Source organism: Fistularia commersonii, chromosome 4 (assembly GCF_037954325.1).
Source record: "Fistularia commersonii isolate RoL2024-O1a breed Wild chromosome 4, RoL_Fcom_v1.0, whole genome shotgun sequence".
NCBI classification, from domain to species: Eukaryota; Metazoa; Chordata; class Actinopteri; order Syngnathiformes; family Fistulariidae; genus Fistularia; species Fistularia commersonii.
Genome location: NC_141287.1, coordinates 16,044,555 through 16,061,502, shown reverse-complemented (window position 1 = coordinate 16,061,502; position 16,948 = coordinate 16,044,555). Strand labels below are relative to the sequence as shown.

The 16,948-nt window shown below is 36.7% G+C and overlaps 2 protein-coding genes across 2 annotated transcripts in view; one reads left to right on the top strand and one right to left on the bottom strand.

The window, feature by feature from the left end:
* Positions 1 to 11,012, top strand: part of LOC147234894 (general transcription factor IIF subunit 2-like) — a 43,661-nt gene extending 32,649 nt beyond the window's left edge. The window contains exons 5-8 of the mRNA XM_086145579.1: positions 557 to 638; positions 1,472 to 1,571; positions 1,954 to 2,097; positions 10,599 to 11,012. Of these exons, the coding sequence (XP_086001705.1) occupies positions 557 to 638; positions 1,472 to 1,571; positions 1,954 to 2,097; positions 10,599 to 10,748 (476 nt within the window). The 3' untranslated portion in view covers positions 10,749 to 11,012. The remainder of the gene's footprint in view (positions 1 to 556; positions 639 to 1,471; positions 1,572 to 1,953; positions 2,098 to 10,598) is intronic.
* Positions 11,013 to 13,664: 2,652 nt separating this feature from the next.
* tpt1 (tumor protein, translationally-controlled 1) lies at positions 13,665 to 16,772 on the bottom strand. Its single transcript, XM_086145577.1, has 6 exons — positions 16,622 to 16,772; positions 16,010 to 16,083; positions 15,373 to 15,560; positions 14,857 to 14,962; positions 14,387 to 14,503; positions 13,665 to 14,063 (listed from the first exon to the last, which is right to left on the bottom strand). Exons 1-6 carry the CDS (start codon positions 16,647 to 16,649, stop codon positions 14,061 to 14,063), a joined length of 516 nt encoding a protein of 171 aa, XP_086001703.1. The 5' UTR covers positions 16,650 to 16,772; the 3' UTR covers positions 13,665 to 14,060.
* Positions 16,773 to 16,948: the final 176 nt, after the last annotated feature.

Genomic DNA, 16,948 nt, shown 5'->3' with positions numbered 1-16,948 from the left:
GTTTTTTAAAGTCTTGGATTGTTTTGAATCCATTTGATTTTTAATATATAATGTTTTCTAAAACAAAACCTTTTCATTTTTTTCTGTTTGCATTACATGAGATTTTATGAATGAATGCCATTTTAATATTCATCTGAACCAACCACAGAGTCATGTACATATTACACACATTTTACAAAGAAAAAGAATTTGCTTGGACACTGGGTGTTGTAGTTGTTTTGAATATCTTAATTTTTAAATAATTTTAGTGCTCTAAAGAATGTTTTTGTGTATTTCTGAAGAGGGAACTCTGTAATATCCTTGTCATGTTGGTGATTGTTTATTATTCATTCAAATGCACATTCAACATACTTTAATAGCAGCCTTTCAGGGAAAAAAAAGTATCCTTGAAACAGTTTGATCTTTGCAGGAATTGGTTCTTAAATCACTCTGTGGTTGGCTTCATGTGATATTAGAGGTCAGTCAAACAAAGGACAAGACAAAACCATTGCACAACAACAAAAGTTTATTCACCAGTGGTGTCTGAATCATAATTGAGTCAACATTTCTGTTGTAGATGACATCAGTCTGGAGGGGATGGTGGTGCACAGAGCTGAATGCAGGCCCGTCGTCAATGACAACTACATGAAACTGAAGAAGTGAGTGAACTTTGAAAATCACTCAGCCGAAAAGCTCAACCAGAGAATACTGAATGATGTCGGTATAATTCGCAAAAATGTCCCTACCTTAATAATAGGAGACGTCAATTCAAGCCATCAACTCTTTATCCTTTTGGAAGTATTCACATGTAGGTAAAAGTTTAATTTAAACAAAGAACACTCTCCATTTTCCATCTCAGAACAACTTACAATAATGTTAACTGAATCTTCTCATTCTGTCTCCTTCCCAATGGAATCTCTTATTTCAAGCAGTTGGATGATATCGCTATAGCAACAGCATCGGGCGGCAGATGCATTGCTTCCCAAGGCCAACGCACAACACTTGGCATTAGTGCCAGACCATTTCTGCGTTGGCCATTACAAGTCTGACAAAGCACACTCTGGTGGGAACGGTCACGCTGTCTCTGTGTTAAATCAGCTATTTTGTTAAAATTTCATCCTTAAAAAAAACTTGCAGTGAAACCCTTGCGTGCATTATGTCAAAGTGAGGTCCAGGAAGGTCCAGGTTGAGGGGTGACCAATTAGAGCAGTGTGTTTCATAAAATCAAGTTGGAAACATGGCAGTAAGCTGGTCATCAGAAGAGCCTGAGCCGGTTTCTCTCGGAAGGTGAGTTGACTAGACATACAGATGAGTCTCCTGTTCCATCCGGCTGTCAGCCTCAATCATGTTCCCTGAGAAACATCTGCGCTCTGACAGGAAGCTGTTACGCCGAAAGGCACGTTTGTCAGCAGAGATCAACTTTGACCACCGAAAACAAGGCGGGTTCCGGGCGGATGGTGTGTTTCTAACTCTGTGTCTCTGCGTCTGGCAGGATGCAGCTGAGAGAGTCCACCAAGCCCCAGCGTCTGTCCCAGCAGCTGGACAGAGCCATCACCACGGTCTTCAAGCCGGTGGCCAACCACGACTTCAACGTGAGTACCAGCTCTCCTCCTTTCTCTTCAGTAATGGAGACATGGGTGTGTTAGCCACCGTGCACTGACTGGCGTCACGATGGGGAAGGGGGCAGCAGAGCCGTCAAGTTGGCAGTATAAAATCTTAGATGGAAACTTCATGATCCACAAATCTTCTCTCTCTGTTATAATATGATATATGGGCTCACAGTTTCAGTATGAAGACAAGAGTTTCTATCTTTTTGGTCCTGTAGTTTAGAAAGTTTCAAACCTGTGAAGGACCATCAGAACATTGGATGAGCGAAATTTTAACAGTGTAGCTGCAGAAGCACCATTAAGACTAGATTAGATGATTTGTTCAGGTCTTGATTAGAATCAGAAGTTAAACCATTGTGGGTTGCAGTTGGAGTACGAGAAGAAGAAGAAGTCGGAGGGGAAGATGGTGAGGGCAGAGAGGCAGGTGGTGTTGGACATGCTCTTCTCTGCATTCGAGAAACATCAGTACTACAATATCAAGGACCTGGTAGACATCACCAAGCAACCTGTGGTGAGACACACACACATACACACACAGCAGTATAGCTGGAAAGACCAAAAAAACAAACAAAAAAACAATCCACCTGCCCACTATCCACCTTGCTTTGTTAAATTTGAACAAGTCGCCCACAGTGTGATGTTCATGCCTGTTCACACGATCTGTTGTGGCTGAAATTTGGGCCAACTTTCTCTCACACACACACACACACTCACATACACAAACACACACACAGAACACACACAGACCCATGCTGGATGCATCGACACAGAGCTGTGGATTCGTTCCAGCTCACAGAGAACAGTCATGTGTAGGTGCTGATGAGACCTTGAGGTCCTCCTCTCCCCCTGATTGCATCTGATTGCATAACCATCGGTTGAGTGGGAGACAAACGACGCAATACACTCCACGCCATCATTCCTCTCCTCAAGCACTTGGCTAACACTCAAATTAGCTGAACCGAAGCCACTGAAAGCCCATTGTAAAATATATATATATATAATAGCAATAAAATAAAATCTCAAACATATCACACACCTCCCATCCATCGGGGAGTGAGGTGGGAGACCATCAGCTCGACATAGACACCCAGTGGTCAATTGGAGAAGTGTTTGAACAGGTGAGTCCGAAAGGTCTGGACGCTTTAAGTTCCAGAGCCGCCAGATCCAAGCAGAAGGTCCTCTCCTCACCAGCCGTACATATGAAAAGAGGAGAAAAAAGTTGAAAATGCTATATATCATCCATCCATCTATCTATCTCTTTAGCGCTCTCTCTCTCTCTCAAATCTGTGTGTGTATATATGTATATGGGTGTGTATGTACATGTACAGTGTCTATCATAAGTATTCACCCCCTTGGATGTTTTTCCCTTTTAGTGCTTTCATAAATCAATCATGGTCAATAAAATTTGGCTTTGTTAACACAAAACTTATTGGAAAAAACTCTTTAATGTCAAAGTGAAAAAATATTTCTACAAGGTAATGTCAATGAAATAAAAATATATAAAGGAATATAATTGTTTGCTGATTAGGTGCGGGGGGTGTCAGTGTAAGAATGATGCGCTCCCGCCGGTGAATTTTAGCACTGCACGAGTTATCTATCTGTGATGCACCCCTCTTTTTACTGCATTTCTGCATAGTTTTTTTCTTTTTTTTTTTTAGCCATAAACTAATTTTTTTGGGGTGGATTAATTCCGAGCACCAATGAAGGCCTAGGTGTAAAATGCACGGCCCGCCACTGATATATAAATATATATGTATGCATGTGTGTGTGTATATGTGTGTTTTTGTATAATATATATACACACAAACACATATATATACATACACATAAACATATAAATGTTTATATACATGTGTGTGTTTATTTAATACACACATATATATGTATATATATGTGTTTATATATATATATGTATATATGTGTGGTTTTACATATGTATATTGTACATATATTGTACATATGTATATGTGTAAATATTTATATATATATATATATGTGTGTGTGTGTATATATATTTATGTGTGTGTGTGTATATATACACATATGTGTATATATGTACTGTATGTATGTGTGCATGTATATGTGAATATATTTAGAAATGTGTAAAGACATTTGTGTGTGTACATATGTATAGATATGTGTGTGTGTCTACATATATCTGCATATATGCAAGTATATATATATATATTGTATATATGTGTGTGTATGTTTATATATATGTTTGTATATGTGTACACGTATGGATGTATATACGTGTATAAATAATATATGTGTATATATGTGTCTGTGTATATATAGATATATATGAGTCTGTATATACATATATATACACGTTTATATGTGTGTGTGTATATATATATAAACATAAATATGTGTGTGTATATATGTATATGTGTGTGTATAATATATATACCTATTTATACATATATGTGTATATATATGTTTGTGGGTATATATGTATATATATATACGTATAAATGTGTCCGTGTGTGTGTATATATACGTCTCTGTGTATGTGTGTGTATCTCTCTCTCTCTCTCTCTCTATATATATATATATATATATATATATATATGTATATATAATCTGTGTGTGTATGTGTGTGTTTATGCATATATGTATATGGGTGTGTATGTATGTGTGTGTGTGTGTGTGTTTGTATACAGTATGTGTGAATGTATGTATGCATGTGTGTGTTATATATGTATATAAATGTGTAAGGATATATATATATTTATGTATGAATGTATGTGTATATATGTATGTGTGTGTATAATATATATGCACACATTTATATGTATACATATGTGTGTTTTTGTGTGTGTATATGTGTATTTGTGTGTACGTATTTACATATATGTATGTAAATGTGTGTGTATAAATATGTATATTTATATGTGTGTATAAATGTAATTGTGTGTGTGTGTATATATATATATATATATATATATATATATATATATATATATATATATATATATACATGTATATGTGTGTGTATATGTATGTACGTGTGTGTATATATGTATAAATATATATGCGTATGTGTGTATATATATATATGAAATCAGTGTGTGTATGTATTAACATATATGTATATTGGTGTGTATATATGTGTGTTTTTGTATACATTATGTGTGACTGTGTGCATGTAGTGTGTGTGTTTGTATGTATGCAAGTGTGAGTTTGTGTGGGTGTGTGTATATGTTAATATATCTACGTATGTATGTTTGTATATAAATAGAAATGTTTATATACATTCATGTGTGTGTATATATATGTATTCATATATATTTGTGTGTATGTATATATATATATATGTTTGTATGTGTGTAAACGTATGCATGTATATATGTGTATAACTAATGTATGCATGTGTGTATATATAAATATATGTGTATTTGTGTATATATAAATATATCCATATTTGTGTTTGGAAATATATGTATATGTGTGCGTATATATCTGAGAATATATATGTGTGTGTGTATAAATGTGTGTGTGTGTGTGTGTATACATATGCGTGTGTTTTTGTGTGTATACATGTGTATGTAGATGTGTGTATTTGTGCGTACGTATATACATATATGTCTGTAAATGTATGTGTGCATAAATACGCATATGTGCGTGTGTATATATGTGTGTGTATAAATGTTTGTACATTAATGTGTGTGTGTTTGTATGTATTAGTATATATGTGTATGTGTGTGTATATATATATATATATATATACATACATTTAATCTGTGTGTGTGTGTATAAACATATGTATATGGGTGTGTATGTATATATATATATATATGTGTGTGTGTTTGTATACAGTATGAGTGAATATATGTGCATGTAAGTGTGTGTTTGTGTGTGTGGGTGTGTGTATATGTTTATACTACGTATGTATATGTGTATATATTTAGAAATGTTTATATACATTTGTCTGTGTGTGTGTATACATATGTGTGTGTGTGTGTGCGTGTGTATATATATATACGCTTGTGTGTATGTATATAAATCTATGCATGTGTATACGCATGTATATATGTATTTGTATATATTTGAGTATGTATATATATATGTTTGTATATGTATGTGTGTACACGTATGTATGTACAAATAGGTAAAAATTATTTATTTATATGTCTGTGTGTTTGTATATATAAATATATGTGGATATATAAATGTATTCATATATTTGTGTGTGGAAATATATGTATGTGTATAAATGTGTGTATATATATAGAAACATGTATATGTGTGTCTATATGTATGTACATATATAAATACGTATATATATATGTGTTTGTGTGTATGTATTTAGATACATGTATGTAAATGTGTGTGTGTGTGTGTGTGTGTATGTGTGTATGTGTGTATGTGTGCGTGTGTATATACATATATTTATACAGGTGTGTATGTTTCTATACAGTATGTTTGAATGTATGTGCATGTAAGTGTGGGTTAGTGTATATAGGCATGTAAGTGTGTGTGTGTCTGTGTATATGTATATAGATATGTAAATATGTATACATTTATGTATGTGTTTGTATGTATATATATATACGTTTAAATGTTTGTGTATATATGTGTTTATATATGTTATAAATGTGTTTGTATTTATTTATTTTATTTATATATTTGTGTATATGTATATATATGTGTATACAGGTGTGTGTATATGTGTGTGTATAAATGTATACACACATATATACATGTATTTGTATACATGTGTGTACACCTATGTATTTAGATGTAAATATATATATATATAATCTGTGTGTATGTATACGTGTGTGTGTGTCTGTGTCTGTATATATTGAAATAAATGCGTAAGTATATATATGTATGTATGTGTGTATATATTAATACGCATGTGTGTGTGTATATATATTCGTATATGTGTGTGTGTATGTATATATACACCTGTATAATATATATATATATATATATATACACACATATATACTTAAATATATATACACACACATATGTATACGTATATATACACACATATACATATATACTCACACGTATATACATGTATATAAACACATATATATGTAAATATATATACGAGTATTTGTGTATGTAAACAATGAATGTCTATATTTATGTATATGTATGCATGTGTGTATATATATGGTTGTGTGTACATATGTATGCGTGCGTATATATACGTTTATATATGTGTGTGTATAAGTGTGTGTGTGTATATACATACATAAATATGTGTTTATATATGTATTCATATGAGTTTATTTTTACGTATACATGTGTGTATACACATGTATGTGTTTATATGTGTGCATTATAAATATATGTATGTATATATGTATGTATATGTGTGTATTTGTGTGTATGTATATATGTATGTAAATGTATATATGTGTGTGTATACACATATATGTGTTTATAAATGTGTATTATAAATGCATTATAAATATGTGTATGTATATATGTGTGTAAATATATATATATATATTTATGTTTATAAATATATATGCATACACATATATGTGTTTGTATATGTATTTGTGTGTGTGTGAATACGTGTTTGTATATATGTTTGTGTGTATATAAATATACGTATTTATCTGTACATATGTGCGTATCTATGAATGTGTGTGTGTACGGATGTATATATGTGCAAATATATATATGTATATGTTGGTATATATATGTGCATATACATATATATACATATATTTGTGTATATGTATTTGTATATGAATATGTTTGTATATATGTGTATAATTACTTCTATATATGTGTGTATGTACATGATTGTGTACACATATACGTATATATTTGAATATATGTTTGTATATATACATGTTTGTGTGTGTTCATTTGTATATGTGTGCATATAGTTACATATATATGTGAGTGTATATATATGTATATGTGTGTACATATATATGTATATATGTGTATATGTTCAGTTGTATTTATATATATGTAAATATATTTTTGTATATATGTGCATATATATGTTTATGTGTTTGCGGTGTGTGTATACGTACATATATTTAGAAATTTGTATACACATTTTTGAGTGTTTATGTATTTATATTTGTATGTATTTGTGTGTTTATGTTATGTTTGTATATGTATGTGTGTACACGTATGTATACATGTGAATAAATAATGTATTCATTTGTATGTATATATCAATATGTGTATATATAAATATATTTGTGTGTGTGTGCGTATAAATATACATGTATGTGTCAATGTTTATAGGTATGTGTGTTCATATATGTGTGTACATATGTGTATGTATATATATACATGTGTGTATTTGTGACGATACATATGTACGTGAACACTTGTGTGTATATATGTGTATCTTCTTCTTTCAGCTTTTCCCATCAGGGGTCACCACAATGAGTCAACTCCATCTAACCCTATTCTCTGTATCCTCCTCTCTCACACCAACTACCCTCATATCCTCTCTCACTACGTCCATAAATCTTCTCTTTGGTCTTCCTCGAAACCTCTTACATGGCAGCTCCAATTCCAGCATCCGTCTACCAATATATTCTCTATCCCTCCTCTGTACATGACCGAACCATCTCAGTCTGGCTTCTCTGACCTTCTCTCCAAAACATCTAACATGTGCTGTTCCTCTGATAGACTCATTCCTGGTCACTCCCAAAGAGAACCTCAACATCTTCATCTCTGCAACCTCTAGTTCTGCCTGCTGTCTTTTGGTCATTGTGATAGTTTCTAGTCCATACATCATCGCTGGTCTCACCACTTTCTTGTACACCTTTCCTTTTATTCCGGCCGGTAGTCTTCTATCACATAATACCCCTGACACTTTTCTCCACCCATTCCAACCTGCTTGGACCCGTCTCTTCACCTCTTTTTCACACTCTCCGTAGCTCTGGACTGTTGACCCTAAGTACCTGAAATCCTCCAGCTTCTTGATCTCCACTCCCTGTAGCCTCATCGTTCCACCCCGGTTCCTCTCATTCACACACATTTATTCTGTCTTACTGTGACTAACTTTCATTCCTCTCCTTTCCAGAGCATACCTCTACCTCTCTAGATTTTCCTCTACCTGTTCCCTGCTCTCACTACAGATCACAATGTCATCCGCAAACATCATGGTCCATGGGGATTCCTTTCTAACCTCATCTGTCAGCCTGTCCATCACCATTGCAAACAAGAAGGGGCTCAGAGCTGATCCCTGATGGAGTCCCACCTCCACCTTGAACTTCTCTGTTACCCCTACAGCACATCGTACCAGTGTCTCACAGCTAGCATACATGTCCTGCACCAGTCTAACATACTTCTCTGCCACTCCAGACTTCCTCATACAATACCAGAGCTCCTCTCTTGGCACCCTGTCATATGCTTTTTCTAGGTCTACAAAAACGCATGTGTGTATATATGTGTATGTGTGTGTGTGTTTATGTGTCTTGCTTTAGAAATGTGCATATACATATCTGTTTGTATATATGCGTGTATGTGTATATATACATCTATGTATATATTCATGTATATCTGTCTGTGTCTGTATGGATATGTATTTGTCTACACGTATGTATGTTTGTACTTATATTTGTTTGTATTTTTCTTTATGTGTGTATATGTTTGTGTGTATATGTATGTATTTACATATGTGTGCGTAGAGTTAGGGTTAAGGTTAGTATGTGTTAGTATGTATATATATATTAGTCTGTGTACATGTAGTTTTGCTTATATATGTGTCTTTGAACAATTGTATGTTTGTGTATATATGTATGTGTATGAATGTATATATGCATATATGTCTGTGTGTTTGTATATAAATATGTAATTTTGTTTGTGTATGCATACATACGTGCGTATATATGTATGTGTATATATACGTTTGTGTGTGTGTCTATATATACACATTAATACATATGTGTATGTATATGTATAAATATCTGTATATGTCAAAGTGTATGTGTGTGTATATATGTATGTAAATATTTGTGTGTATATTTGTGTTTAATTATGCATTAATGTGTATATATATATAGTATAAATATATGTGTATAATATAAATATATATATATATTTACAATTGTGTGTGTATATATGTATGTGTGTATGTATATCAAAATGTGTATGTATGTGTGTGCATATGTGCATCTATGTTTTTGTGTATGTATGTTTCTGTGTATATGTTTATCATTATCTGCATGTATATACGTACATACATATGTGTGTATGTATATTTGTGTGTGTGTGTATACATACACGCATTCACGGATGAGTGTACTGTATAAGTGCATATCTGCATATAAATATGTGTGTGTATATATGTTTTTGTGTATATGTATTTATGTTTATATGTATTTGTATGTATACACTTTGTTAATATAAATAATTCCCATAAATCATACAATAACGCATACATCAATATATATATGTAAACAAGTGGATGTACGTTTATAAATTTTCGTATAGTCTATGCATCTATAGACTGTATGCATCTATGAATTTATATATATATATTCAGGTCAATGTATGTATGTATATGTTTGTGTATTTGTAGCTGTAAATATATATGTATATATATATTTATTAATGTATGTTTGCATATGTATGACTGTATGTACAAGTGTAATGAATGTATCTGTGAGTATATATGTGTATATACATTTGTATGCCTGCATATATGTATGTCACAGGTATGAATGTATATATGTATTCAATTGTGTATGAATGTATGTATTTATATGTATGTGTATAATGTATGTTTTTACTTGTATATGTAAGAAATGTGTTTTCGTCAATGCTGGCTGTCCATCAGCTCTGGAAGGATAAGATGAAATTAATGTCTGTGAGTGATTTTGTATTTCCATACGTCCCGTTCACGTAAACACTGGTGATTCTTCCGAACTCCTTATATGACCTTATCCATGATAAGACCTTATATGTTGACAAGTGAGCGTCCTGAGGTGTTCCCCCTTCTCGACTGAAGGACAGACCGATGTCCTTGTGATTCATTTAATCCTATGTATTTTCTACCTCCCACAGACCTACCTGAAGGAGATTATGAGGGAAATCGGGACATACAACAGCAAAGGTGCTCACAAGAGCACCTGGGAGCTGAAACCGGAATACCGACACTACCAGTCACCTGAGGAGGAGCAGCAGGAAGAGGAGGAGGATATGCACACTGCATAGTTCATATGTGTCACCATTCTATTACTCATCTGACCTGTTTATCTAGATGTGCCAATGTAATCCCTTGGAAATGTACTGAGTCACAACTTGAATCCAAATATATTTATCCTCCGAGACCCATGAATGAAGAGGAATTAGCCACCTGAACTTTTTTCTACTTTTGTGTTGACTTTAGCTTGAGTCATTACGATCCACATCTTGATGTTCAAATGTGGAAAACCTACAGGTGAGGTTTTTTTTTTCGATGTTACAAAAAAGACGTCAGTCAAGGCCGTGCAATAAAAATAATTTTCAAAGAAGTAAAAGAAAAATGTTTCAGTTTTTCTTTTCATCAAGCCACTGGTTTAAAATGGACATTTGCTGAACCTGGAGAAAGTATTTATCAGCAGCTGCAACTCAGCCAGGCATCTTTCCAGACTGAAGCTGGCCAAGAGCTGCTCCAAGATGGACAGGCTATATCAGTTACAGTTGGAGGCACATCTGAAATCAATGCAGGCCAGTCAGGCATAAAATAGTGCAGCATTTGAAACTTTTGAATCATGCCGAGGTGACTGACTGGAGGGGAAGATGGTGGAAACACCTGAACATTACATCAAAGCAAAAACCACATCTTTTACGGGTAGATTTGTTTAAAAAGGGGAAGTGAGAAACAAACTTAATGGGATGGATGTTAAAAACATGGGTTACAATTCTATTTGATAAAAATCTAACATTACTTAAAAAGTTTCAGGATTAGTCCAAGTGTAGCTTCCAGACAAACATGGATGTCAAGAGAGGTGCAGGACATGACTAGCTCTGAGACAGGGGTGAGGTGTGCTGTAAGATGTTCAACGTGGAAGGTGGACTACATTGTGTGAACTCAACTGTTTACATTTCAAGTTACAGGTCCCTCTCAAAAAATTAGCATATTGTGATAAAGTTAATTATTTTCCACAATGTAATGATAAAAATTAAACATATTTTAGATTCATTACAAACAACTGAAGTAGTTCAAATCTTTTATTGTTTTAATATTGATGATTTTGGCAAAAAAGTAAAGAAAAAACAAAAATCCCTATCGCAAAAAAATTAGCATATGTCATCCGACCACTAAAAAAAGTGTTTTTATTATAAAAAAAGTCAACCTTCAAATAATTATGTTCAGTTATGCACTCAATACTTGGTCGGGAATCCTTTTGCAGAAATGACTGCTACAATGCGGCGTGGCATGAAGGCAATCGGCTGGTGGCACTGCTGAGGTGTTATGGAGGCCCAGGATGCTTCGATAGCGACCTTAGGCTCATCCACAGTGTTGGGTCTGGTGTCTCTCAGCTTCCCCATCAAAATATCCCACAGATTCTCGACGGGGTTCAGGTCAGGAGAGTTGGCAGGCCGGTTGAGCACAGTAATACCATGGTCAGTAAACCATTTACCAGTGGTTTTGGCACTGTCGTGCTGAAAAATGAAATCTTCATCTCCATAAAGCTCATCAGCAGATGGAAGCATGAAGTGCTCATAAATCTCCTGATTACTAGCTGCATTGACTTGCCCTTGATGAAACACAGTGGACCAACACCAGCAGCTGTCATGGCACCCCAGACCATCACTGACTGTGGGTACTTGACACTGGACTTCGGGCATTTTGGCATTTCCTTCTCACCAGTGTTCCTCCAGACTCTTGGCACCTTGATTTTCGAATGACAGGCAAAATTTGCTTTCATCCGAAAAAAGTACTTTGGACCACTGAGCAACAGTCAAACAGGCTGCCACTGTTTCTAATTCAAAAGTGGCTTAACTTGGGAATGCGGTACCTGTAGCCCATTTCCTGCACAGGCCTGTGCACGGTGGCTCTGGATGTTTCTACTCCAGACTCCACTGCTTTCACAGCTCCCCCAAGGTCTGGAATCGGCCCTTCTCCACAATCTTCCTCAGGGTCCGATAACCCCTTCTGGTTGTGCAGCGTTTTCTGCAACTTTTTCCTTCCCACAGACGTCCCACAGAGACGGCTTGATAAGCACTCTGGGAGCAGCCTATTTGTTCAGATTTCTTTCTGTGTCTTGCCCCCCTCTTGCTTGAGGGTTTCAATGACGCCTTCTCGTCAGCAGTCTTACCCATAATTGCAGTTTTGAGTATAACCTGGCTGGGAGTTCTTAATAGCCTCAGAAATATTGTGCAGGTGTTTAGTCAATTCGTTGATTCAGATGATTAGGTTAATAGCTCATTTCGAGTACCTTTTCATGATATGCAATTTTTTTGAGATAGGAATTTGTGGTGTTCATAAGCTGTATGCCAAAATCATCAGTATTAAAACAAAAGACCTGAAATATTTCAGTTGGTGTGCAATGAATCTAAAATATATGGAAGTTTAATTTTTATCATTACATTATGGAAAATTGTGAACTTTATCACAATATGGTATTTTTTGAGAAGGACCTGTATAGGTAGGGTTTGAGGTGGCTCTGATGGAGGGAATCAGGAATGAGTCAATCATGGGGATTTGTTGAAATCTTTAGCTAATCCACAATAACAGTTGTCTTTAGAGCCATAAACTTACATTTTATCATTCTTGCCCTGGATATAATCTGCTATATTTGTGCATCAGAGCACCAAAAAAGCAGGCCAGAGATTGAAACTGACATCAGCTTAGCCAGTAAGAGATTGAAGGGGTTCTAGTGTCATGTTCTCCCCTGAGTTCTGATAACAGGATCACATGACCAAGCATCAAACTGGTAACTTGCAATGAAGTTGCTATGACAACTGAAAGAGATGGTTAATGTCAAAGTCTACTCTAGTACAAATAGCAATTCCGAGTCACGTATTGGGATTTAAATGCCGACTCTGAGACAAAAGTCCTAATTCAGGGAGCTTCCGGGCTGATTTCACTCCGACCCCAGAGCTCTTTCAATATAGCGGGAGAAAGAAAAGGCACATAAAGCGTTGGTTCTAGATTTTATTTTCAAATGAAACCTGGAGATGGAAATGCATTCAAATCAACCCGAACAATCCGATGGGATGTCGAGTGGGCTGCGGATCCTCATTAAAATGCTTCTCAAAAGGGCAGACCGATCAGTTTTCTGGGGGACTCAGTTCAACTTGCACATTTCTGCAAAACCAAGAGGGGTAAACCTGAGACAAAAAGGCAAAACAAAGATTCCAAACTATTCGGTGGTAGATCATTTTAAGAGTCATCCTGGGTGAAGTGCTGCAGACCATAATGTCTGTGTGGAGCAAATAGTTTGTTTCAGGCATGATGCAAACAGGGAGTTCTACAGTCTGTTCTTCAGGTCATGTAGGAAGCAGCAGCCATTAAAAAGCAGATGTAGTTCCAGATGGTTACTGCAAGACAAGAGGATGCAGCATTAGATCTTCAACCACAAACATGTTCACATACAGCTGGCAACACAGTGGACGACTGAACGAAGAGGTCTTCACTCTCGAATGCCCTTTCTCAAAGAGAAGCAATGGAGGAAAGTTGCAAGCTCCACGGGACACTTCTGTTCAGGGTGTCAAAAGTCCCTGTTCTACCAGTTTCAACAGGATTCCACCAGCAGACAAACGTAACCACATCGCGTGCCAGCTTCACTTATGCAAACATTAAATGACAAACTCAACAACAGACCTCGACTATCCTCTCTTCATCTAAAACGTGCTTTACTTACACATTTCTCGATGATAAGACCATCTTTGAAGAAGAGAAAGTAGGGAGTGACGCCGTCCTCACGATAATTCAACAGGCCCAACATGCCGTTGGGGTTCAGGCTTGGCCCGGAGTATAGCTGAGAAGTGGATACATTGACAGCGTTAACCCAAAACATTTTAAATTTTAACTTGTTAATCTTTGTTTTAAACACCGAAATCAAGTGGACTCCTTCAAAGAGATAGACTGCTTTGTGAAATTGGACCTAATTCCATTCCATGACACAAAGTGATTTCAAACAAGTCATGTTTAATTTATACTTTGTCTTGACTTCTACACCTGTGTGAGAACAGTCTGAAGAATGGGGGTGAAAGTTACATCCTAGCATCACCATAGAAATTGCCCATCCCAGAATGAAGGCTCCTCTCACACCTCCAAACCATGAAAAAGTGGGGTGTCATGATTCTATATGTTGTGTGACTGCAGACGTACGTCGTAGCTCGCGAAATCCGCGAGGACCTTTTTGACTTCAGTGTCAGCACATTTCATGAACTCGTCCACTCGGCCGGGGTTGGTCTCCATGAGCCTGGTCTTCACTCTGTTGATGCCAGAGGAGGATTTAGTTAGAGGTTGATGTCGTAATGTAACTGGACAGTCAGTTAAGGTGCGTGAAAATCTGAGCTAAGAGTGTCTTGAATCACAGGGTACTGATGCGTGTCAGTTTTGGGAAGGACGTGACTGAATCTGACCAAATTTACATTCAAAAGGCCAATTGCAACCCCTGGCATCACAACCTACAAAACTGTCTTTATATCTCAAAATAGTAGATGGAGGGCAGAGCATGGGTTACATAATATTCACATTTAAATACAAATGAGAATTATTAAAAGAAACATTGTGCATATCACATAGATGAAAAGGGGTATTTTACTGTCCTTGTCCCGATTTTAACAATTTAAATGTTAAAATTAATCCATGTTTAACACAAAGCGTAAAAAAAGTACTCACGCTTTCATGTATTCCTTGAGGTATACAATATACTTCTTCTTGGGATACTCCACCAGTACAAGGCTGTGGTTAAGCACAATGTCAATGCCAGACGACTGGGAGGCCTCAGGACTCTCTTCCGGTTCTTCGGCAGAGGCATTGCCCCCAAACAAGCGGTTGTCCAAATCCCCCTCTGCCCTGGTGACCAGCTAAACACAAAAGGGAGCAAACAGCAATGGATCAGCGACCAGTGGTCTCTGCATCTTGAAATTGGAGAAAAAATTCCAAAGAATCTCACAGGGATTCTTGTTGTTCCGAGAGTATTGCCCGCTTGTACATGGATCAACACTGTTCCAGTAATTTATATGATGTGCTGGTACAGCAGTTAGTGACACGGACTCTGTTGACCAATAAGTTCAATTTTTTTTATTAAAGAAAGAAGTACTTTTGGTTAGCATGTTGGACACAACGGAGGAACTAAGTCATCGATAGTATAAACTGAACGGCGATCTCTGTTTCTGAGTTGTGAGGGTTCCAGAGGTGCCCAGGTTTGTGAACTTAAATACATATGGTGGCTTAATTTCGAGTTTAAGTCGACCTTCAACAAGCTGATCAAACTATCAGAATTCATTCACACACACACCCAAATGTGACTCACCTTTCCTTCCACTTCCAGGAAGATTCCGTTGGGCAGTTCCTTGATTTTGAAGGCATCCGTGAACAGCTCGTCGGCTGGGGAGAACAAGGGTAAATTTGGTTATAGTTCCTGACCGACATGTAACTCACGGTACATTCGATTAGAGTCCCTGACCGATATGTAACTCTCCAGGCCCTTTTTTAGAATTAATAAAAACGGATTTAAGCACACTGCGACCGGTTTCAGGTTTTAAACGGATCGTCTTTCGGAGACGCCGCACTTTTACCAAGCTAATGCTACAAATATGCCACCGAGGCCGGTCCCGCACATAAAATGGCAGAAAGCGACAAGAACTCCGCTAAATGATACACAGCTCGATACTTTGCCACGAACCACGTCATTTAAAATAGCCAAGTTAACGCTTACTCGTCCAAAATGTACTTAAGTAATCGGTGTAAATGTGAGTAGCTCGCAGTCTGGCAATAAAACGGAAAGCTACCGCGGACGTTAGCGTCTGAAGCTAGCCGGAGCACGAGTTAGCTAGCAGGCAGCTTTTAAAAAGTGCCGTAACGTTTACCGCGACATCGCCGCCGCGGCCGATCCGGCGACTGCGGCGTGCTGCGGGGCCCTTACATGACACGCAGTCCCTGTAGATGATCATTTTGCCGGTTTCCAAGTGGAGTCTTCCAGGGGACAGGAGAAGAGCAGGCCGCCCGACAACTAACGGGATGCGAAAAGGCCGATTAGGTCTCGGCCCGGCCTATTTACCACCCGGTGACGTCATCGTGGGCCGGCCCAGTCGGCGGGCGGCCGAGACGACGGGCGGCGGCGGCGGGGACCCGCCGGGGATGTTAAACAAAAACTAAATAAACGTCTTAACATTTCAAAAAAGAAAAAAGGGCTCTATTATACCTGGGGGGTCACGTCTCAGTGTTTTGTCTTAATGAAAGTTCCAGAGTA

Coding starts and splice junctions, on each gene's coding strand:
- tpt1 (XM_086145577.1), bottom strand. CDS start 16,649: ATGATCATCTACAGGGACTGCGTGTCAT. Junction 16,084..16,621: donor CTACAGGGACTGCGTGTCAT/GTAAGGGCCCCG, acceptor TGTTCTCCCCAG/CCGACGAGCTGTTCACGGAT. Junction 14,504..14,856: donor CGGATTTCGCGAGCTACGAC/GTACGTCTGCAG, acceptor TCCACTTCTCAG/CTATACTCCGGGCCAAGCCT.